Here is a 19,780-nt window from a genome sequence, read left to right as displayed (position 1 = left end):
CTTCTCCCTCCATCCCGGTGCCAGTCCCAGTCACGCCCCCTCTCCCTCCATCCCGGTGCCGGTCCCGGTGTCACCGCTCGGCCCCGGCGGGGCGCTGCGGCGCCCGCGCTCTCCAGGAAGGCGCCGCTCGGCCCCGCCCCGTCCCGCCCCTCCCAGCGGCCACTCGGGGTGCGCGGGCGGCCCCTCGGGCGGCGGCGGCGGGGCCGGGGCGGGCGGGAGGGAGGGGGTCGCACCGGGGCCGTGGGCCCGCACCGGGGCCGGGCCCGCCATGCCGCCGCCGCTGCCCGCCGCACTCCTCGGCATCGTCCTCATCGCGCTGCTCGCCGGGCTGCTGGCGCGGTCAGGGCCTGGGGGGCGGGTTTGGGGTCGCGGGGGAGCCCGCGGGGGCTCGAGGGGGGGTGTGACAGGGGTGGGGAGTGGGCGCGGAGCTGGCAGAGGGGTGATAGGGGGCTGGAGGGTGACAACGCGGCGGGTGGGGCTGTCCTGGGATGGGAGGAGCTCGCAAGGGTCAAGGGGTGGCCCGTGGGGCTGGCAGTGGGGCGTCGGAGGGGTTTTGGGGGCCCACGGGAGTTTTGGGGGGTGATAAGGGTGGTTGGGGTAGTGTCAGGGGTGGAGAGTGCCCACGAGGCTGAGGGTGAGGTGTTGGGGGTCTAGGAGGGGAGAAGCAGGGGTTAAGGGGGACAAAGAGGGCTCTGGGGAGTTTGGGGAATTTGGGGGGCTCACAGGACTTGGGGGGAGCCTGCAGGGGATTGGGGGCTCCTAGAGCTAGGAGCGTGGGGATGTCAGTGGCTTGGGGGCATACAGAAGTTCATGGGAACCTGCAGGGGTGGGCACGGGGTTTCAGGGGGGCGTGGGGGTCAAAGGGACCCCTCAGGGTTTGGAGGATGTGTCAGAGATTGTTGGGGGTGACCCTACAGGGTCTCTGCCCCAGCCTGGGGCCCTGGGAGCTCCTGTCCAGCTCTGGGTGCTGGAGCTGGTGCTCAAAGGGCAAAGAGGGTCCCTGGTCCCCAGCCCCAGTGGGGAGGCTGACCCTGACCTTCCCCCTGTCCCCGCAGGTGGCTGGCATGTCGCCTTGCTGTCACCTGGTGCCGGCAGAAGCTTCATGCGGAGCTGAAGATTGGCTCCTTTGGCTTCTTCTGGGCCCAGAACATCAGCCTCAAGTTTCAGCAGGAGCAGCAGACTGTGGTGGGTACCCGGGCAAGGGGTGGTCACGGGCAGACGGGCAGAGAGGGCGGTTACGGTCACTTACAGGCTGGCAGCAAATCTGTGTAGCCGTGCTCCTGTTGGGCATCCCTATGGCTGGTGCCAGACCCTTCCTCTAAGGGCCACACTTGGGGCTTTAGCTGCTCCTTGAATGATCCCAGGCATTGGGAGTAGAGCGGGAATGTCAGGATGAGCACCATAAGGCTCAGGTTGTTTCTTCTCTGACCTGCCTGTGTGTCCTTGCAGGAGATCGATAACATCTGGATCTCCAGTAAACTGAGCCGGGAGCTGCCGTATGTACCCCCACACCAACTCCCTGTCTGCTCACTTGGGGGGTCTGGCTCACCCCTGGCCCCACTGACTGTGGTCCTGCTGCCTTTACACCTTCCTGACATCCGTATTTCCCCATGGTCTGCTCTATGAGAGAGTGAACCACTTTTTGAGGTGGCGGTGTCTTGTGGGTGCCCTTGTGCCGGTCCTGCACATCCCTGGGGTGGGGGACATCACTAGTGGTGGGGCTGGCTGTGCCAAGTGTGAGCTCTTGTGAGAGCTGCCTGTGCTGTTCTCCCACAGGCGCTACTTCGAACTGTGTTTTGGCGAGGTGCGAATCCGCACGGATCTCCAGAAGGGCCCTGGATTCCAGCCGTCCATCCCGGAGGCTCCCAGAGAAGCTGACGGAAGTGAAAGCAGAGCAGACCTGACTCTTAAACCCTCCCTGCTAAGGCTACTTAGCCAGGTGAGGCACTGGCTTGATGAGAAGCTGTTGTGGGCTGCGCTGCTGTCGGATATCCCTCACCGTAGCACCTTCCTCCCAGCTCTTTTCCATCCACATGGATTCCATCAACATCATGGTTCTGAACGTGGCCACCTCAGAGTCTCTCTGGCACGTCCAGGCCAGCCAGACGCGTCTCCTCCTGAATGGCAACGGGAAGAGGTAACACTGTCCTTGCGTGCGCTCTGCTTCAGGGGCAGGGAGGCTCCTCTGACCCCAGCCTGGTGTCTTCTCTCTCTGTTCCACTCAGCAGCATCTCATGTCACCTGTGATGTGACACATTAACCTCCTCCAGGCTGGCCTGGTTCCTTTTTGCATCACGGGAAGCTTGAGTTGTGTGTTCTCCAAATAATGTGTTGCTGGTGTGCATGGACTTAGGGCACGATCTGCTTTGGGGAGCACTTGAAGCAGGGACTTGGGATCCCCGTGTCCCACAGAAAAGAGAGGACAGGGACTTGGTTTGGCAGCAGCAAGGCCCGCATCCTCCCTCTCTTTTCTACTTTCCCCAGCCTGACCTGCGAGGTGAGCCTGACAAAGGTGAACAGCAAAGTCCTCCGGAGCAGCCAGCTGGTGAGTGCTGGAGAATTCCACACTTGGAGCCTGGGCACTGGCTCTGTGGGATGCCCTGAGGACCCACTCCAGCATGTCCCTGAGGCTGGGCAATGCTGTGAGGCTCTAAGCCCAATCCTGGGCACCTGCAACATCCGCTAGCAGGGCATTGGGTGTCACTCCTTGCTGTGTCCCCACACAGGATGACACGTGCCTGGCAGAGCTGGCCCTAGCGCTCTCCCTCTCACTGGAGATCAGCAGCAAGCGGCGGCTGGTGGGCGTCCGGCTGTGCATCCGGACACTGCAGGCAGAGCTGCACGAGGGGCTTTTCTGCAGTCCCCTCCTGCACCACGTCACTGCCGGGGCCCAGCACAGCAGCACAGGGGAACAGCCTAGCACAGGTCAGGACAGGGACAGGGACAAGCTCCAGACAGGGCAGGGGCTGGCAGCCCCCATGCTTGCACTGGAGCCAGAGGGATTTGCCTGTGCTGTCACTCCCTCCTGCTGCAGAGTGTGGGGCTTTGGGCAAGAGCCTTCCCATGACTGTGTTCTTCTCCAGGCCCTGAGGAGCCCCCAAAGTCCCTGTCTGTGCTGAGCAGGGACATGCTGCAGCTTATCCCCAGGAGGGTGGAGATGAAGCTGGAGAACACCAGCATGGTGCTGTCCATGAACAGCCAGAAGAGGTAAGGAGGCAGGTGGAGGCAAGAGGCTATCATAAACCAAAATAACACTTGGGACATGGACCTGGAAACAGCTGTGCCATTCCCTGCTCATCCAGACTACAGAAAGTGAGTCCTAGAGTCCACCCTAGTGGGAAGGACTGAGCTTGGCCAGGGGCTGGGCTCTTGGGGAGGGAAGAAGGACATGAGCTGGTTCTCTAGCAGGACAGCCTGATGGGATGCTCTGCTGATGGGATGCGAGCACTGGGCTGGGCTTCAGCTGGGCACTGGCTGGTGTCTGTCCATGCCAGCATGCTGGTCAGCTGGTGATGAGAAATGGGGAGGTGAAGGACATGATAGTGTGGTTCCCTTCTGACAGTGTTTCCCGGCTTCTTACAGGCACCTCACCTGGAGCCTGAAGCTGCTGCAGTTTCTATATCAGCGTGAAGACGAGCAGATCCCGCTGCGCAACTTCACGCCCACCTCAGACCTGGACCAAATGAGTGTAGACCTCCAGCTGGAGGGCAAGTAGCCAGGAGGGTGCCCACAGGAGAGGGCTGCCACCACTGCTCTCTGCCACCCCTGACTTCTGCTCCTCTCTCTCCACAGATGGCCTTCTCCTGTCCCAGAGCCGCCAACGCATCGTGTGCCTCAACTCCCTGAAGACCAGCCTACAGGTAAGCGATTGCTGGGCACAGTCCTTTCTCCTGGGGGTGACTGGTTTGGCTCCTGGCATGAGTTTTTTGCCACCTGGCCCTCTCCCTGCTCTAGGTCACAGCCATTGACCTCTCGGCTGCTGTTCTGCTCAACACCTGCATCATCCACTACCGTCACCAAGAGTTTTCACACTGGCTGGGCCTGTTGGCACAAGAGTACAGGTGCCAGGCGGTGCCTGTCCCCAGCCAAGGGCATAAAGGAAGGTAAACTTGGCCTCAGTACAGCTGCTGGTATCACAGCTTGTTTGCTCTTGCCACACTCTGGCAGGGTGCCTGGGCACTCAGCACCTTCTCTGCCCTGCGCATGGCCTGTGGGATGGGGAGGCTGGTACAGAGAGTGGGAGGTGATCAGGGAGCTCCTGAAGAGAAGGTGTCCCTCTGGGCCTGTTCCCTGCCAGGCTCTATGGCCCACAACTCCCAGTAAAGGACCATCCCTGCTTGTCCCATGCAGGAGCTATCCCCAAATCATAGCGCCCATCATCCTGAGTGCCTCGCTGTCCAACGTCAGTGTGTCCGTGCAGCTGGGGGACACACCACCCTTCGCCTTGGGCTTCAACTCCATCTCTGCAGGTACGGGCTGGCATCAGGGTGGCTGCTGGGCTCTTCTTGGGGGTTGATGGCCTGTGCCAGAGAGGCACTAGGAGGGGAACAGGGGCAGCCATGCTGCCACTGTGCTTGCCCATGTCTGCGTGTGGCCGGAGGCTGCGGATCCCTGACTGGTTGTGCCTGTGTTTGGGCAAGCCCTGCCCACACTCACCCTCTCCTCTCTGCTCACAGACTACCAGCACCTGCGGCCGCAGAGTGTGCACCAGCGAGCGGTGCTGGCCGTGGACCACCTGTGCTGGCGTGTGGGCAACGACTCGCACATCCAGCGTGCCCCACATCCCCCCAACATGCACGTGTGGGGAGAAGCCCTCATCCTTGACTCCTTCAACCTCCAGGTGAGGGGCAAGCCAAGGGGGCAAGGGTGGCTTTCAGGAGAGAGATGCCATGTGGGTGGTACAGGGACATCGTGCAGCCTGAGAGTGATCATCCTGTTTGTCCTACAGGGCAGCTACAACCAGCCCCTGGGCATGTCCAGTGCCCAGTCGGATACGCTTTTCCTGGACTGCACCATCCGGGGGTTGCAAGTGGAGTCGTCAGACACCTGCACTGAGTGCCTGGCCAGGGTCCTGCCCTTGTTCTGCCCCCAGCCCAGCGGAGCTGAGCTTGCCAAACAGCCCCCCTCTGCCTCCAGCGAGCCCTGGCGGCTGCTCTGGAAGGTGGATCTGAAGGTGGAGGACGTGAACCTTTTCACACTCTCGGCCCTGGTGGGTAAGTAGCATCCAGGCTGATCCCAGGTGGCTGTCCTGGAATAACCCCGCAGCTGGGAGTCTGGCATGCTGTGGTGTGCCTCCTCCATGCTTCCAGCACTGATGTGCTGTCTTTCTAGGTGCCTTGGAGCTGCGGCTGGACACACTGACTGTCCTGGGAAGTGCTGAGAGCTGCACAGTCAGCGTGCAGGGCATGGTGCTGGCCTTGGTGAAGAGCATCACTGAGAAGATGCAGCCATGCTGCAAAGCTCCTGCCATCCCCAACCCGGTGGCCAACCTCTCCATGCTCTCTGTCACCTACCACAGCAGCATCCGCTCCCTGGAGGTTGGTTTGGGTGTCAGGCCACTGCTTTATCCTGTAGTAGTGGGACTGGGATGGATGGGGCAGGGGGAGGATTGGCTGGCACCGAAAGGTGCTGGGGAGGAGAACGGGGCTGTGCTGTGCTGGCCCTGGCAGTGACGTGCTGCCTGCTTGCTCTCTCTGGCACAGGTGCAGTGCGGTGAGGGGCTGGCAGTGCTGTGGAGTCCTCCTGACCATATGCACCTCTATCATCACACCCTGGCCACCCTGCAGTGCCACGAAGCCTTGTGGAACGCCCTTGGCCACAGGACGCTTCCCTCCCTACCCCCAGAGAGCCCCACGTCCCACCCGACCACCCCTACTGAGTCACTGGGGCCCCTCCAGCCAAAAGGGCCATCCTCCAAAAGACTTTTGTCCCTGTCCCTAGAGCTGAGCTCTGCCAAGGTCACAGCCTTTGTCTCCGAGGCCAACTACATCAGCGTGGCTGCCGAGCGGACCTCGGTGAGCTGGCATGGTGGTGCCCTGCATGGCTACTGCCCCGAGCTGGCCGCTGGCTTTGACGGGCACAGCATCTTCAGCTTCAAGGAGGTGGAGGTGAAACTGCTGCCAGAGCTGGAGGAGGTCATCCGGCACCGTGACGCCTTCCCCACCCTGCGCACCCTCCGCAACCGCGGCTGGGCCTTCTCCTTTGCCAGTGTGACCATCGAGTTCCCCTACCAGTACGACTTCTCCCGCACGCTGGACGCTGCCGTGGGCGTGCAGAAGTGGCTGAAAGGCCTTCACCGGCCTGGGCGCCCCACCAGCACGGCACTGCCCCCAGACCTCCTGCTTAAAGTGACCCACTTCTCCTGGGTCTTCCTGGACGATGTCTTTGAGGTCAAGTTACGAGACAACTACGAGCTGATGAAGGACGAGAGCAAGGAGAGCGCCAAGCGCCTGCAGCTGCTGGACGCCAAGGTGGCTGCGCTGCGCAAGCAGCACGGGGAGCTGCTGCCTGCCCGCAAGATCGAGGAGCTCTACGCCTCGCTGGAGAAGAAGAACATCGAGATCTACATCCAGCGCTCGCGGCGCCTCTACGCCAACACACCCATGCGGAGGGCCCTTCTCACCTGGACCCTGGCCCACCTGGAGCTGGTGGCCATGGCTGATGAGTCCTTCCATGGCACAGAACGTGTATTGGAGCAGATGAGGGACCTGGATGATGTTAGCCCGTTTCCCTCCGAGGGTCTGGAGATGGTCACCCAGTGGTGCCGCATGATGAAGGGCAGAGTTGGCAGCTTCTTTGGTGAGTTGCTTTGCGTGAGGGTGCCCTTGGAGGACAGCACAATGGCTGCGTGGGCTGGGCTTCCAGGACAGGGACCTGCTGACACCATGCAAGCAGGGAAAATGATTTTTGGAGGTTCAAAGGAGTGGGAAGGGAGCAGAGATGTGACAGGAGAGTAGTTCCTTGCGTGGCTGAGAGTGGGGGACTGGAGCAATGTCCTTTTGCTGCCAAATGTCTCAGTGCTTCCTCTGCCCCACAGTGCGGATTCGTGACTACCCTCGCTACCTCTTTGAGATCCGGAACTGGCAGCTCTCTGGCCGGCTGATCGGAGCCGAGCAGTGCGGCCAGGCCTGCTCCCGGCGCCGCCAGGTCCTGAAGCTGGGGCTGCCCTGGGGGGATGCCACGGTGGAGAGGAACATGCCACCCTTGAAGTTCTACCACGACTTTCACTGTAAGAGGAGTGGGGGGTTCTGTGCTGGGGTAGAGATGGGGCAGCGTGGGATGTGCAAATGGCTGAGCCAACCTCTGCATTCCCAGCTGTGATCTCCCAGTACACCATCGTGTGGGGGCCCTGCTGGGACCCGGCCTGGACCCTGATTGGCCAGTGTGTGGATCTTCTCACGAAGCCCTCAGAGGATCCCAGCGCCCCGTTGCCCTGGTGGGACAAGAGCCGCCTTCTCTTCCACGGAGACTGGCACATGGACATTGAACAGGCCAACCTGCACCAGCTGGCCACTGAGGTGGGTGCTGCTGGGCTGGGGAACAGAGCATGGCACGGGGTCAGCTCACACCTCCCTCTCCTCACGCTTGTCCTTGCAGGACCCCTACAACACCACAGAGAACATGCACTGGGAGTGGAGCCAACTCTCCTTCCACTGGAAGCCCGGGCAGTTTGTCTTCAAGGGCAACCTGGATATTAACGTCCGGACAGCCTCCAAGTGAGTGTGGGCCCTGGAGCACAGAGGCCTCCACCAGTGCCAGGGAATGACTGGGGTCTTTTTCTGCATTCAGGTATGACGACTGCTGCTTCCTGCACCTGCCTGACCTGTGCATGACGCTGGACCTGCAGTGGCTGTGCCACGGGAACCCCCACGACCACCACGGTGTGGTGCTGCGCTCCCCTGAATTCCTGCCCGAGGTGCCAGTAGGGCAGCAGTATGACTCCTACCGTGCCTTCCGCTCCGAGAACCTCAACCTCTCTATCCGAATGGACCTGACACGGCCCAGTAAAGGTGGGTGATAGTGTCCTGGGGATCCCTTTGGGACAAGGGGGATGGGGCAGAGCATGCTGGTTTGAGCAATCCTTATGTGTCCTGAGTTGGGTGCTGCCATGTCCCTGCCCCAGGGTGGTGACAGTGGGTATATTCTCAGAGCACTCGCAGCCCCGGATCCTGCTCTACAGCAGCACCCTCCGCTGGATGCAGAATTTTTGGGCCACGTGGACCAGCGTGACACGGCCCATCTGCCGTGGGAAGCTCTTCAACAACATGAAACCCAGCAAGAAGAAGCTGGGGCAGCATTACAAGCAGTTGTCCTATACTGCACTCTTCCCTCGGCTGCAGGCAAGTCCCAGGGGTGGGGGGCTGGTATTACCTCCCTGCTGTGCCTGCGCTGGGCTCTCAGCTGGGCTCTCTGCTCTCTCACAGGTGCATTACTGGGCCTCCTTTGCCCAGCAGCGGGGGATCCAGGTGGAATGCTGCCAGGGACACATCTTCACTCGCGGCACCCAACGGCTCATCCCACAAGGTGAGTGGGAATCCTGCCAGCAGCACTTCCTTGTATGGCAGGGCCCTGGCTGACCCCCTCCCTCTGTCCCCCAGCTGGCACAGTGATGCGACGCCTCATTTCCGAGTGGAGCATCACGCAGATGGTGAGTGACCTGAGCCAGGTCACCGTGCACCTCATGGCCTCCACTTGCGACGAGAATGCCGACCACCAGCTCGACACCCTGGTGAAGAAAACCCACCTGCTGAGCCTGTCCTCCCTCACCTACCAGCGGCACAGCAACCGCACGGCTGAAGAGGTAGCACTGCAAACACAGGACATGGCAGCCTGTGCTGGCCTGGTGGCATCCCCAGGACAAGGGGACCTTGATTGTTGAGTGCAATGGGGGAAGGATTCGGCTTCAGAGGAGACAGGTCTTCAGGGCCTCTGATCTCCCAGGCACCTGGCCTTGTTCCACCCACAGCATCCCTGGCATGGGCCCGTGCTGGGGACTCTGGGGTGGTCATGGGCCTGTGCTGGGGACTCTGGGGTGGTCCCCCAGGCTCTGGCCCCCACGTTCTGCCTGTAGGGCCTGGCAGGGCTCCCAGCCCCTGTGTGTGAGGCCCGTGGTCACAGGCTGGAGGTAGCTTTGCCATGCTGAGGCTCTCACCCTCTGTGCCCAGGAGCTACCCCTGCGTGATGGGGACGATGGTTTCCACACGCACCAGCTGCACTTGGTGGATCTGCGGGCATCCTGGACCACCACGAACCGGGACATCGCCTTCGGCCTCTACGACGGCTACAAGAAAGCGGCTGTGCTCAAGCGCAACCTGTCCACCGAGGCCCTGAAGGGGCTGAAGATCGACACACAGCTGCAGGCCAAGAAGCTGAAGCGGGGCCCACTCTCTGCTCACTCCATCCCTGCCAGAGTGACTGCTCCCATCACCAGCGGCCGACCCGAGAGAGCCTCCTCGGGGGGTGAGCACGGTGGGGAGGGGAGCAAGGGGCAGCCCACAGCTGAAAGCCATGCTTCCCTTCACCCTGTACGCCCCCAGCCAGCCCCCTGCAGCCTTGCACTGACTCTTTCTCCCTCCCCAGGGGCTTACATGCTGCAGAAGCTCATTGAGGAGACAGACAAGTTCGTGGTATTCACGGAGGAGGAGTCGGGGGCCAGTGAGCAGCTCTGTGGCATCGCCGCCTGTCAGACCGACGACATCTACAACCGCAACTGCCTCATCGAGCTGGTGAACTGCCAGGTGCCTGCCTGTCCCCACGACCTGGCTGTGAGAGGGCCCCAGAAAGGCTGGTCTGACCCCCGGGGTCCCTCCCCCCACAGATGGTTCTGCGCGGCGCGGAGACGGAGGGCTGTGTGATTGTGTCCGCTGCCAAGGCCCAGCTGCTGCAGTGCCAGCACCACCCTGCCTGGTATGGGGACACACTGAAGCAGAAGACGTCCTGGACATGCCTGCTGGACGGCATGCAGTACTTTGCCACGACGGAGAGCAGCCCCTCTGAGGGGGAGCACGGGCAGCTCTGGCTGGAGGTGAGTGTCTGGGGGGCTGTAATAGGTGAACTGTGTGGGGGATGGGCAGTGCTGTCTGACCTGGCCAAGGCAGGGAGAATGGGGACAGCCAATGGTGCCTTCTTGCCTCCCCAGGTGAAAAATATTGAGGAGCATCGGCAACGGAGCCTGGACTCAGTGCAGGAGCTGATGGAGAGCGGGCAGGCAGTGGGGGGCATGGTCAGCACCACCACAGGTACTGTCTACAGCGCTGGCTGCTGTGCCTACCCCAGTCCTGCTTGTGTGTGACCCCAAGGCTGGTGGAGCTGAGAGCATCTGACCTGTCCGTGCATGGCTCCAGGAGCTGGCTGATGCTCTGAGCCCTGCACCATGAAGTTCCCAATGTGCCAGGACATGGTGCTCTGACCATGGTGCCTCTGCCTGTCCCCAGACTGGAACCAGCCCTCGGAAGCCCAGCAGACCCAGCAGGTGCAGAGGATCATCTCTCGCTGCAGCTGCCGCATGTACTACATCAGCTACAGCCACGACATTGACCCTGAGCTGGCCACGCAGATAAAGCCACCCGAGACTCCTGCCAACCAGGAGAAGGAGGATCTGCTGAAGAAGCAGGAGGGTCAGTATGTCCAGGCACTGTGCCTTGGGGTAGAGCTCTGGGCTGACCCACAAGTGCTTGCTAACTCCAGGGGTGGTCTGTGTTGGCCCTGCTGAGATCAGAGGGGTGCACACAGCCCCTGCAGTGCACCAGATGATGCTGAGTATGCTGTGCCTGCTGGAACCAGTGTAACCCCCATCCGTCTCTGGCTGGTTGCCATTTGCATCCTGTTTCTGGCCATGCTGAAGCCCCACTTGCCTTTTGTGTTGCTGCAGGAGCTGTGGATACCTTCACACTGATCCACCACGACCTGGAGATCTCCACCAACCCGGCGCAGTATGCCATGATCCTTGACATAGTCAACAACCTGCTGCTGCACGTGGAGCCCAAACGCAAGGTACCCACCTGTATGCTCCAAATATGCACACAGGTGACCAGAGAGCTAAGCCATGGGCTTTCAGGTACTGAAGGAAGTTTATTTTGGAAACACTATACAACTGTGAAACTCACAGCTGGGTGGAAAGAAACAACATGCACCAAGCAGGGCTCCTCGTCCATACATACCAAAGGCCCAGGCATGCCCATACTGCCCTGTGGGCTACCTTTTCACAGTTTTTTCCCTTTTTCTTCTCCTCTTTCCTTCCCCCATCTGTGGGAAAGAATGCGTTTATGTACCTTGCAAACACCTTTTTTGATAAGGGTTTGCCTGTTCTGTCTGTCCTGGCAAAAAGTCGTCCAGCTCGAGGGAAAGACAGAATATCAGCTGATCTCATATGGTCTTCCAAACTTAGTTTTTTTCAGCCACAAAATGTGTCTTGAGCAAAGAGAAATTCTCAAAAAGAGAAATTCTCCTCGCCCTTTTCTTGCACGGGGTCCCCTTGACAATGGACAGTAATGCACTCAGATTGCATTTTGCATCCAAGGATTTTATTATAAACAAACTTGTTCTTTTTACCTACTTTTCCTCTGTCCACGCACTTGTATCTCATCTCTAATTGGTTTCTAGTTTCTGTTCACATGCCCCATCTCGTCTCTTGACAGGTCGCTGGTATCTCTTCTCATGTCCAAACACATTCCTCTATTTGCAGCTGTTTTTCTTCTCTTTCTCACGTTTTCTTCCTTAAAGATGTTTTACTTGTTCCTTTGCCAGGCCACAGTTGTAGCTCAGGGTCAAAGCTGGTTGCTACATCCCCTCAACCCCCTACACCACAGGACTTCAGGTCACTGTGTCACTCACTGCACCCAGACACTCCTAACCTTCCCCTGTCCCCATGTCCAGGAGCACAGCGAGAAGAAACAGCGGGTGCGCTTCCAGCTGGAAATCTCCAGCAACCCCGAGGAGCAGCGCAGCAGTATCCTACACCTGCAAGAGGCCGTGCGGCAGCACGTGGCCCAGATCCGGCAGCTGGAGAAGCAGATGTACTCCAACATGAAGGTGAGCCCACATACAGGCAGTGCCCAGCTCCCCAGGATCTCCACTCCAGGGCAGAGGGTGCTGAGAGTTGTCTGTCCTTCAGTCCTTGAAGGATGACAGCAAAAACGAGATCCTGCTCGACCTGAACCACAGGCTGCAGCAGCAGCTAAGCCAGGAGAAAGCTGACTTGCAGCTGGAGAGTGAGGAGCTGAACATACTCATCAGGTAGGACGGGGGGAATGGCTTGAAACTGAAAGCAGGTTTGGACTGGGTATTAGGAAGAAATTATTCCCTGTGAGGGTGGTGAGGCCCTGGCACAGGTTGCCCAGAAAAGCTGTGGCTGCCCCTGGATCCCTGGAAGTGTCCAAGGCCTGGTTGGACAGGGCTTGGAGCAACCTGGTCTAGTAGAAGGTGTCCCTGCCTGTAACAGGGGGTTGGAAATAGATGAGATTTAAGGTCCCTTCCAGTCCAAACTGTTCTATGATTCTATGATCTCTGGCTTCCTTAGCATTGTGTCCCTCTTACTGAGGACTCCCACATCCCAGTGCTCTCTTCTCTGCTGCAGGTGCTTCAAGGACTTCCAGCTGCAGCGAGCCAACAAGATGGAGCTGCGAAAGCAGCCGGAGGATGTGAGCGTGGCACGGCGCACGGAGTTCTACTTTGCCCAGGCCCGCTGGCGCCTGACCGAGGAGGATGGGCAGCTGGGCATAGCTGAGCTGGAGCTCCAGCGCTTCCTCTACAGCAAGGTGTGGAGCTAGCCAGTGATATCCACAGCCCCCGAGCTGAGGACAGGGACATGGAGGGCTGACAGGTTTGTCTGTGCAGGTCAACAAGTCTGATGACACGGCCGAGCATCTGCTGGAGCTGGGCTGGGTGACGATGAACAACCTTCTGCCCAATGCTGTGTACAAGGCAAGTGGCAGCCTGGGGGAGGAGCCCTGTGTCCTGGAGACATGTAGGTGGCCTGGCCAGAGTGGCCTGTCCTCACCCCAGCCACCCATCCTCTTCCCTGCAGGTGGTGCTGCGTCCTCAGAGTTCCTGCCAGTCTGGCCGGCAGCTGGCACTGAGGATTTTCAGCAAGGTCCGGCCACCCGTGGGAGGCATCTCCATCAAGGAGCATTTTGAGGTGCCAGGACTGGACTGGGTCTCTGTGGGGCATAGGCAGCATGTGCCTGGCTCTGACATGTCTCTCTCCCCACAGGTGAACGTGGTACCCCTCACCATCCAGCTCACCCACCAGTTCTTTCACAGGATGATGGGTTTCTTCTTCCCTGGTCGTAATGTGGAGGAGGAGGAGGTGGGGGATGAGGAAGATAAGTCCAAGCTGGTGACAACAGGTGAGAGGCTCATGATCACCCTCCTTCTTGGATGTCCTTGGGCAGCTCTGTCTGCATGTCCGGGTTATGTTTGTGGGCAGCTGCTGGCAAGCCCTGTGTTGAGGAACAGGGATTTTTGGTCTTCCCTGTGGACAGGGAGCCGGTGGGAGGGTCTGGGTCATGGCTAAGCCCCAGCTGGACACCAACCGCCACCTCCCACCCTGTTTGCCCCAGGGATCCCCGTGGTGAAGCCGCGGCAGCTGATCGTGGCCGATGACTCACTGGGCCCAGGCAAGGGAGTTGCTCAGGGACTGAATCGGACATCAGGGGTCAGAAGATCATTCCGAAAAGCACCCGAGGTACCTGCTGCTGCCTTGAGGGGGGAATCTGGGAGAGCCCTGCTGTAGTGTCAGTCTGTTTTTCCCTGGCTTCAGGGCTGGCCAGCCATGTCCTCCCCCACTTGCCTGTCTGTTCTCTCCTGCTCCCTCCCACCTTGAGGATTTGCATCCTTTACAACCAGGCGCCTGCATGCTTGATGTGATCCCTGCAGCATCTCATTTTTCTACCACTATGCCAGAGCAGCTCTCAACTCTCCCTGGTGAAGCAATGCCTTGGCCTAGTGCCCAGCTGTCCTTTCCCTGCTGGTTCCTGGCTGTGTCCCCTCTCCTTCTGTTGCCTTAAGAGACCGCAGAAAAACAGGACTCCGAGACAACTTAGTGGATAAGATAAGATAAAGAGGGTAGATCCTGTGCCTGCATGTTATCTGCTTGTCCAGGCCAGAGTACAGATGTTCTTTAACAGAATGAAGGTCTACCTTGAGGGAAGTCTAAACAAGCTAACTGAATTTTGAGGGAGTGATATGGGACGGGGTTTGGTATGTGAACCCTTAAGCTACTGCCATTACTTTTACTGGAAAATACTGCTAAGGCATATAATACAGCTACTTCTAAAATCTAGAAAAAACTAAAAATCCAAAAATCCATACGCATCACTTCCCTTCTGCTCATGGTTCCTGCTCTGTCTCCAGCATCCCGTGGATGACATCGACAAGATGAAGGAGCGTGCAGCCATGAACAACTCTTTCATCTACATCAAGATCCCGCAGGTGCCACTCTGTGTCAGCTACAAGGTACGGGGCTGGAGGGACGGGCCATGCTGAGGGTGATCTGGGGCATCGTCCCACACTACCTGACACCCCCATCACTCAGGGTGAGAAGAACAGCGTGGACTGGGGTGACCTGAACCTGGTGCTGCCGTGCCTGGAGTACCACAACAACACGTGGACGTGGCTGGACTTTGCCATGGCGGTGAAGAGGGACAGCCGCAAAGCCTTGGTAGCACAGGTATGTGGGACCCCATCCCACTTCCCGCCCTGGAGGCTGCCAGAGCTGCTCTGCCCAGATTGGAGATGGTAACCCCAGGCAGATGGCATGTCATGCAGAGTAGGAAGCAGCCACACTGGCTCAGCAACTCAGGCTCTCCCCCATGCCGAGGGGCCTGGGTGTGGCCATGGAGTGCTGAGCCCCCTAACTCCCGGGGCAGGTGATCAAAGAGAAGCTACGCCTGAAGCCAGCAGCGGGTGCAGAGGCCCGGGGGAAGCTGGAGAGCAAATCAGATGGGACCATCCAGCAGCAGGAGGAGGACGAGAAGGCGCGTCTGCTCATCGGGCTGAGCGTGGGCGAGAAGAACCCCAGCAAGAAGTCGATCTTCGGCAGGCGCAAATGACAGCAGCACCCGGCAGGCCGGGAAGGGACTGGGGTGCCCCGTGCTCCCCCCTTGGGGGGGCACCCCTAGGGCGGAGGGGGGGCTGCGCTGCTCGGCACAGTGATGCCCGAGGCATGGAGGCAGGGATTAGCCACGCGCAGGCCCTCGGCAGCCCCATCGCTGCGGGGCAGGGGTGCAGCAGCACGGGGATGTGGGGGCACAAGGTGCTCCGGAGCTGCTTTGTGGGGCGCAGGCCCACGTGCCAAGGGCTCCCACGAGCTTCACTCCCTCCCTGCTGTGCGGGTGCTGGGCCCAGCCCCTGGGCCTGGTGAAGCAGCAGGATCGCTCCAGGCTGGGAGAAAGGGGAACGGGAGAGAGTTTAAATAAAAGAGTTTTTAATTTGGAACAGTTTTGAGCCAGTGGCTTGTTTCTCACCTCCCTGCAGTGTCAGGCTCAGTGCTGTCCCCTCCCTCAGCCTGGCAGCACCCTGTCTATGGGGGCTTCATCCCTTGCCCTTCCCCAGGAGTTACTCGGGGAACCCACTTTGGGGGCTCAGCCTGTACACTTATCCCTCTCAGGTCTTCTCCATGAGCCCATCGGTGCCTGGGGCCATGCCAGGGCTCAGTGTGGGCTGTGTGCACACCCTGGTGGCCGCAGCAAGTGGGGTGCAAAGGAAAGGTTGAAGGGGGAGCCCCAAAGTGTGCAAGGAGGGGTCCTGGAGTGAGGGCAGGATCAGTCATGGGAAGCACTGGCAGCCCTAATGTGTGTAGGGGGGATCCTGGATCAGGGTCGGGATCAGTCACGGGTGAGTGAGCAACCCCAAAGTGGTGGTGGGGGGGGTCCCGGAGGGTGGGGGATCGGTCACGGGTGGGTGTCGCGGTGCAAGGGGCAGCACCGCCGCCGTGCCCCGGGGCGGGGGGTGGTCGCGGCGGGCGGGGCGGGGCGGGGCGGCGGGGTTATGTAAGGCGGCGATTACCGGGGACCGGGCCCGGGGCGCGGCCGGGCGGCGCCGCGATGGGAGCAACGAGCAGCGGCCCCGGCCCGGCCCCGGCGCGGCCCCCCCCAGGTGCGTGCGGCGGCATCATCCCGGCGGGTCCCCCCGGGCATCCCCCGCCCCGGGATCCCCCGGGTGACGCTGTCCCCGGTTCCACAGGGCCGCGCCGTGGGGTCGTGGGTGCGGGCGCTGCTGAGCCGCGCTGGGTCGATGCCGGTATCGGTACCGGTGCCGGTACCGGGGCTCGCCCTGGCCCCGCGGGGCCCCGCCGAGGAGCCGCTTCTGCCCGGGTGGCCGCTGCCGCAGCTCGTCTCGTTGTTCCTGCCGGAGTTCCCCGTCCGCCCCTCCGCCCGCCAGGAGCAGCTCAAGGTGCCGTCCCGGGGCCCCCACCCTCCGAACGGGGTCCCGGTGCATCCGAACGGGGTCCCCGAACGTCCTCCTGGGGCGCCGGCGCATCCCACATCCTTCCCCGGAAGCCCCGGGCGCCCTAACGGGTCCCCTCGCACCCTGTACTGGGATTCCTTGTCGTCCTATCGGGGTTCCTGCACGTCCTACTGGGGTTCCCCAGCGCCCCGAACATCCTCCTGCGCCGTCCGTGTACTCCGTGCCACCATCCCGGCACCGCCGACCGCCTTACCGAGCTCTCCCCGCACGCTGTACGGGTCCCTGTGCATCCTTAGCGGTGTCCCCGGTCGTCCCGCCGGGTCCCCTTCTACCCCCACCACGTCCTCGTGCCCCGTGTCGAGTCTCTCTGTGTTCCACTGGGGTTCCTCTGCACCCCACCCGGATCCCGCGTGTAGTACCGGGGTCCTGTGCATTCTGTCAACATCCACCACTGTCCCGGTCCTCCGTGTCCCTGTGCCCCACACTGGGTCCCCATGTATCCTGCTGGGGTCCCTATTGGGTCCTCCTGGTCCCCACGTGTCCCCACTGTGCTCTGTGCCCACACCCTCCCCCCCGCACCACCCCCTTCCTAAGCACCCCAAGCCCATCTCCATGGAGTGCTCAGACTCCGTTCCTTTACCTCCCTCCGCCCCAGATCCTGGGCTTTGTGGCCAAAGGCTCCTTCGGGACCATCCTCAAAGTGTTGGACTGTGGGAAGGAGAAGGTCTGCGCTGTGAAGGTGGGTGCTGCCCCTGGGGCCCATGGGGTGCCTTCAGCTGCCCCTGTCCCCCTCTGACAGCCCCTCATGCCCCCCAGGTCGTGCCCAAAGTGGAGGTCCTGCGCCGCGACACCCTCAAGCAGTGCAAGGAAGAAGTCAGCATACAGGTTAAGAGGGGATCCAGGAGGGACCTCAGTCCGTAGAGGGGTTCAGGGTGGCCATGGGGACATGAGGAGGCTGTGGGGGCTGCGGATGGAAGGTGGCAGAAGCGGGGTCCCCGGTCCCCCCTTGGCCCCCCACCCCGGGGGCCGCTCACCCTCTCTGCTTTGTATCCCCAGAGACAGGTCAGGCACCCATTTGTCCACGGGCTGGGGGACAGCTGGCAGGGCCAGCGCCACCTCTTCATCAGTGAGTGACCATCTGCCTGCGGGCTCGCCCCGGCCCCCCCTGCCCGTGCACGTGTCCCTGCCGCCCGCACACGTGTCCCCGCACACGCGCGCGCTCCCCCCCGCGCAGCCGCTGCCCCGTGGGGATCCAGGCGCTTGGCTGCCGGCTCCCATCTCCCACCCCGCACCCACCACACGCACAGGGATGGGAGGATAGGGATGGAAACAAGCCACAGCAGCGCAGGGACTGGTGTGGGCGTGAACAAAGCACCCCAGCCCTAGTGCCTCCATGGCCCCGCTGGCCCTGGTGGCTGTGCCACCTCAGTCCCTGCAGTTTGCATGTTGCCAGTGCCTGTGTGACCCCAAGGAACATGTCATTTTGGTACCTGTGTGGCCACAGTGCTGCCCACCTGGCTCTGGAGCCCATGTCACCATGGGACACAGCCCCAGTACTCACATGCTCCCATGTTACCTTAGTCATGCCTTTGTCACCTTAGTGTCCATATTGCCCTGGTGCTTGTGCCACCTCACTGCCCTTATAACCCCAGCGCTTCCATCACCTTGGTGCACGGCCATGGTGCCCGTGTCACCTGGGTGCATGGCCACAGTTACCCCTGTGGAGTCCTGTGCCCGTGCCACTGCGGTGTCCCTCCTGCCTGCCTGGCCCCATGGTACAACCCGTCGGTAAGGCACGTCCCCTGTCCCGGCAGTGTGCACCTACTGCAGCACTGGGGACCTGCACGCGCTCTGGCGCGCCGCCGGCTGCTTCGCCGAGGCCACCGTCCGCCTGTTCGCCGCCGAACTGGTGCTGGTGCTGGGTGAGTGACCTGCCATGCCAGGGGCAGTCACCACTGTCCCCACCAACAGGGACCCGCAGGTAGGGTCAGCCATCCCCCAGCACGGGCAGCTGCCTGCCGGGTGCACTGGGGGAGGCAGTGGGCACTGTGCTGGGAGGGATCATGTGGCACTGATGGCTCTGTCTTCTCCCCAGTGTACCTCCACGACCTGGGCATCATGCACAGAGATGTGAAGGTGGGTGGCAGCAGTGCTTGGGGGCTGGAGGATGGGGTGGGGGCGTTTCTGAACCCCTGGTATGGAGAAGCCACCTCAGTGCCTCTCTCATTTCAGATGGAGAACATCCTCCTGGATGAGAGAGGTAAGAGATTGGTGGCACTGCCTTGGGGACATCCTATCCAGGGCGACACCCTCTCCATGGGGACAACTTCTCCTGCCCCTGCAGGGCACCTCAAGCTCACAGACTTTGGCCTCTCCCGGTACCTGCAGTGGGGCGAGCGAGCCCACACAATCTGTGGCACCCTGCAGTACATGGGTAAGGGGGCAGAGGGGGGCTACGGTGGGGGGCATGGCCCCTCCAGGTGCTCACCCACTCATCCCCACAGCCCCGGAGGTGCTGAGTGGGGGGCCCTACAGCCACGCGGCCGACTGGTGGTCCCTGGGAGTCCTGCTCTTCGCCCTGGCCAGCGGGGAGGTGAGGACCACAGTGTGGTGGGGGAATCAGGGACACCCCAGGGAGAGCCAGAATTCATTCCATGCCCTCCCCAGTTCCCTGTGGCGCCAGCGGGGGACCATGTGGCCATGCTGGAACGTGTCAAACAGAGCAGCTATGAGAGCCCACCTGCGTTCAGCCCTGAGCTGGCCCGGCTGCTTGCCGAGGTAACCTTCCTGCCTTGATTTTGGGGCTCCCTCTGGATGCTGGGATCCCCACCACTCACTGTCCTCCCTCTGTTCCCCAGTTGCTGTGCCACAACCCCCTGTACCGCCTGCGCTACCTCCACCACTTCCAGAGCCACCCGTTCTTCCGTGGAGTGGCCTTCGACGCTGACCTGCTGCAGAAGGACCCGGTGGTGGTGGCAGTGGCCCCGCAACCCCGCGAGCAGTCCCCGCCCGACCCCGCCACCTTCGCCGACTTTGACTACGACCTCGCCGCCCCCCCGGACCGGCCCTGGCCTGGCTGAGCCACGATGGCTGGGACCCTCGGCATCGCTCAGGGACATCCCCCCACCCCGGCAGCGGGTCGGACCCTGCTGGGCCGGGTCCCCCACGGGCTACCCGGGTACCCCCAACCTCACCCCCGGGTACCTCAACTCTGTACCTCTCCCCGCGGGAGCAATAAACCCGAGAGCCGCGGGCACTGCTGAAGGTGCTGCCCTGACTTATGGAGCAGATCATCCTGAGTGCAATCACACAGCACCTTCAGGATGGACAAGGGATTAGACCCAACCAGCATGGGTTTAGGAGGGGCAGGTCC

The 19,780-nt window shown here is 61.3% G+C and overlaps 2 protein-coding genes across 3 annotated transcripts; both read left to right on the top strand.

Annotated features, from left to right (window-relative positions):
- Positions 1-263: 263 nt before the first annotated feature.
- On the top strand, positions 264-15,435 carry KIAA0100 (KIAA0100 ortholog). 2 transcript variants are annotated; one of them, XM_027660346.1, is made up of 39 exons: positions 264-339; positions 1,056-1,185; positions 1,450-1,496; positions 1,777-1,939; positions 2,019-2,137; positions 2,485-2,545; positions 2,727-2,925; positions 3,084-3,207; positions 3,583-3,707; positions 3,793-3,860; positions 3,955-4,103; positions 4,351-4,469; positions 4,677-4,840; positions 4,949-5,213; positions 5,332-5,537; positions 5,703-6,798; positions 7,037-7,228; positions 7,315-7,517; positions 7,597-7,715; positions 7,789-8,009; positions 8,149-8,339; positions 8,424-8,523; positions 8,598-8,800; positions 9,165-9,459; positions 9,580-9,737; positions 9,818-10,024; positions 10,139-10,238; positions 10,434-10,616; positions 10,871-10,992; positions 11,875-12,030; positions 12,113-12,234; positions 12,575-12,755; positions 12,835-12,921; positions 13,025-13,135; positions 13,211-13,346; positions 13,560-13,684; positions 14,353-14,454; positions 14,534-14,668; positions 14,868-15,056. In XM_027660346.1, exons 1-39 carry the CDS (start codon positions 269-271, stop codon positions 15,048-15,050), a joined length of 6,738 nt encoding a protein of 2,245 aa, XP_027516147.1. In that variant the 5' UTR covers positions 264-268; the 3' UTR covers positions 15,051-15,056. The 2 variants fall into 2 exon arrangements, with proteins under 2 accessions (XP_027516147.1, XP_027516145.1); XM_027660344.1 differs by lacking the exon at positions 264-339 and having other exon boundaries at positions 1,044-1,185; positions 14,868-15,435.
- Positions 15,436-16,233: 798 nt separating this feature from the next.
- RSKR (ribosomal protein S6 kinase related) lies at positions 16,234-19,571 on the top strand. The gene is made up of 11 exons (XM_027660161.1): positions 16,234-16,392; positions 17,063-17,146; positions 17,224-17,292; positions 17,464-17,533; positions 18,222-18,329; positions 18,503-18,543; positions 18,640-18,667; positions 18,752-18,841; positions 18,912-19,000; positions 19,075-19,185; positions 19,266-19,571. Exons 1-11 carry the CDS (start codon positions 16,234-16,236, stop codon positions 19,485-19,487), a joined length of 1,071 nt encoding a protein of 356 aa, XP_027515962.1. The 3' UTR covers positions 19,488-19,571.
- Positions 19,572-19,780: the final 209 nt, after the last annotated feature.

Source organism: Corapipo altera, unplaced genomic scaffold, assembly GCF_003945725.1.
Source record: "Corapipo altera isolate COAL_440 unplaced genomic scaffold, ASM394572v1 271, whole genome shotgun sequence".
Taxonomy (NCBI): domain Eukaryota; kingdom Metazoa; phylum Chordata; class Aves; order Passeriformes; family Pipridae; genus Corapipo; species Corapipo altera.
Note: the sequence above shows the minus strand (reverse complement) of the source record. Positions and strands in the feature narration are given on the sequence as shown.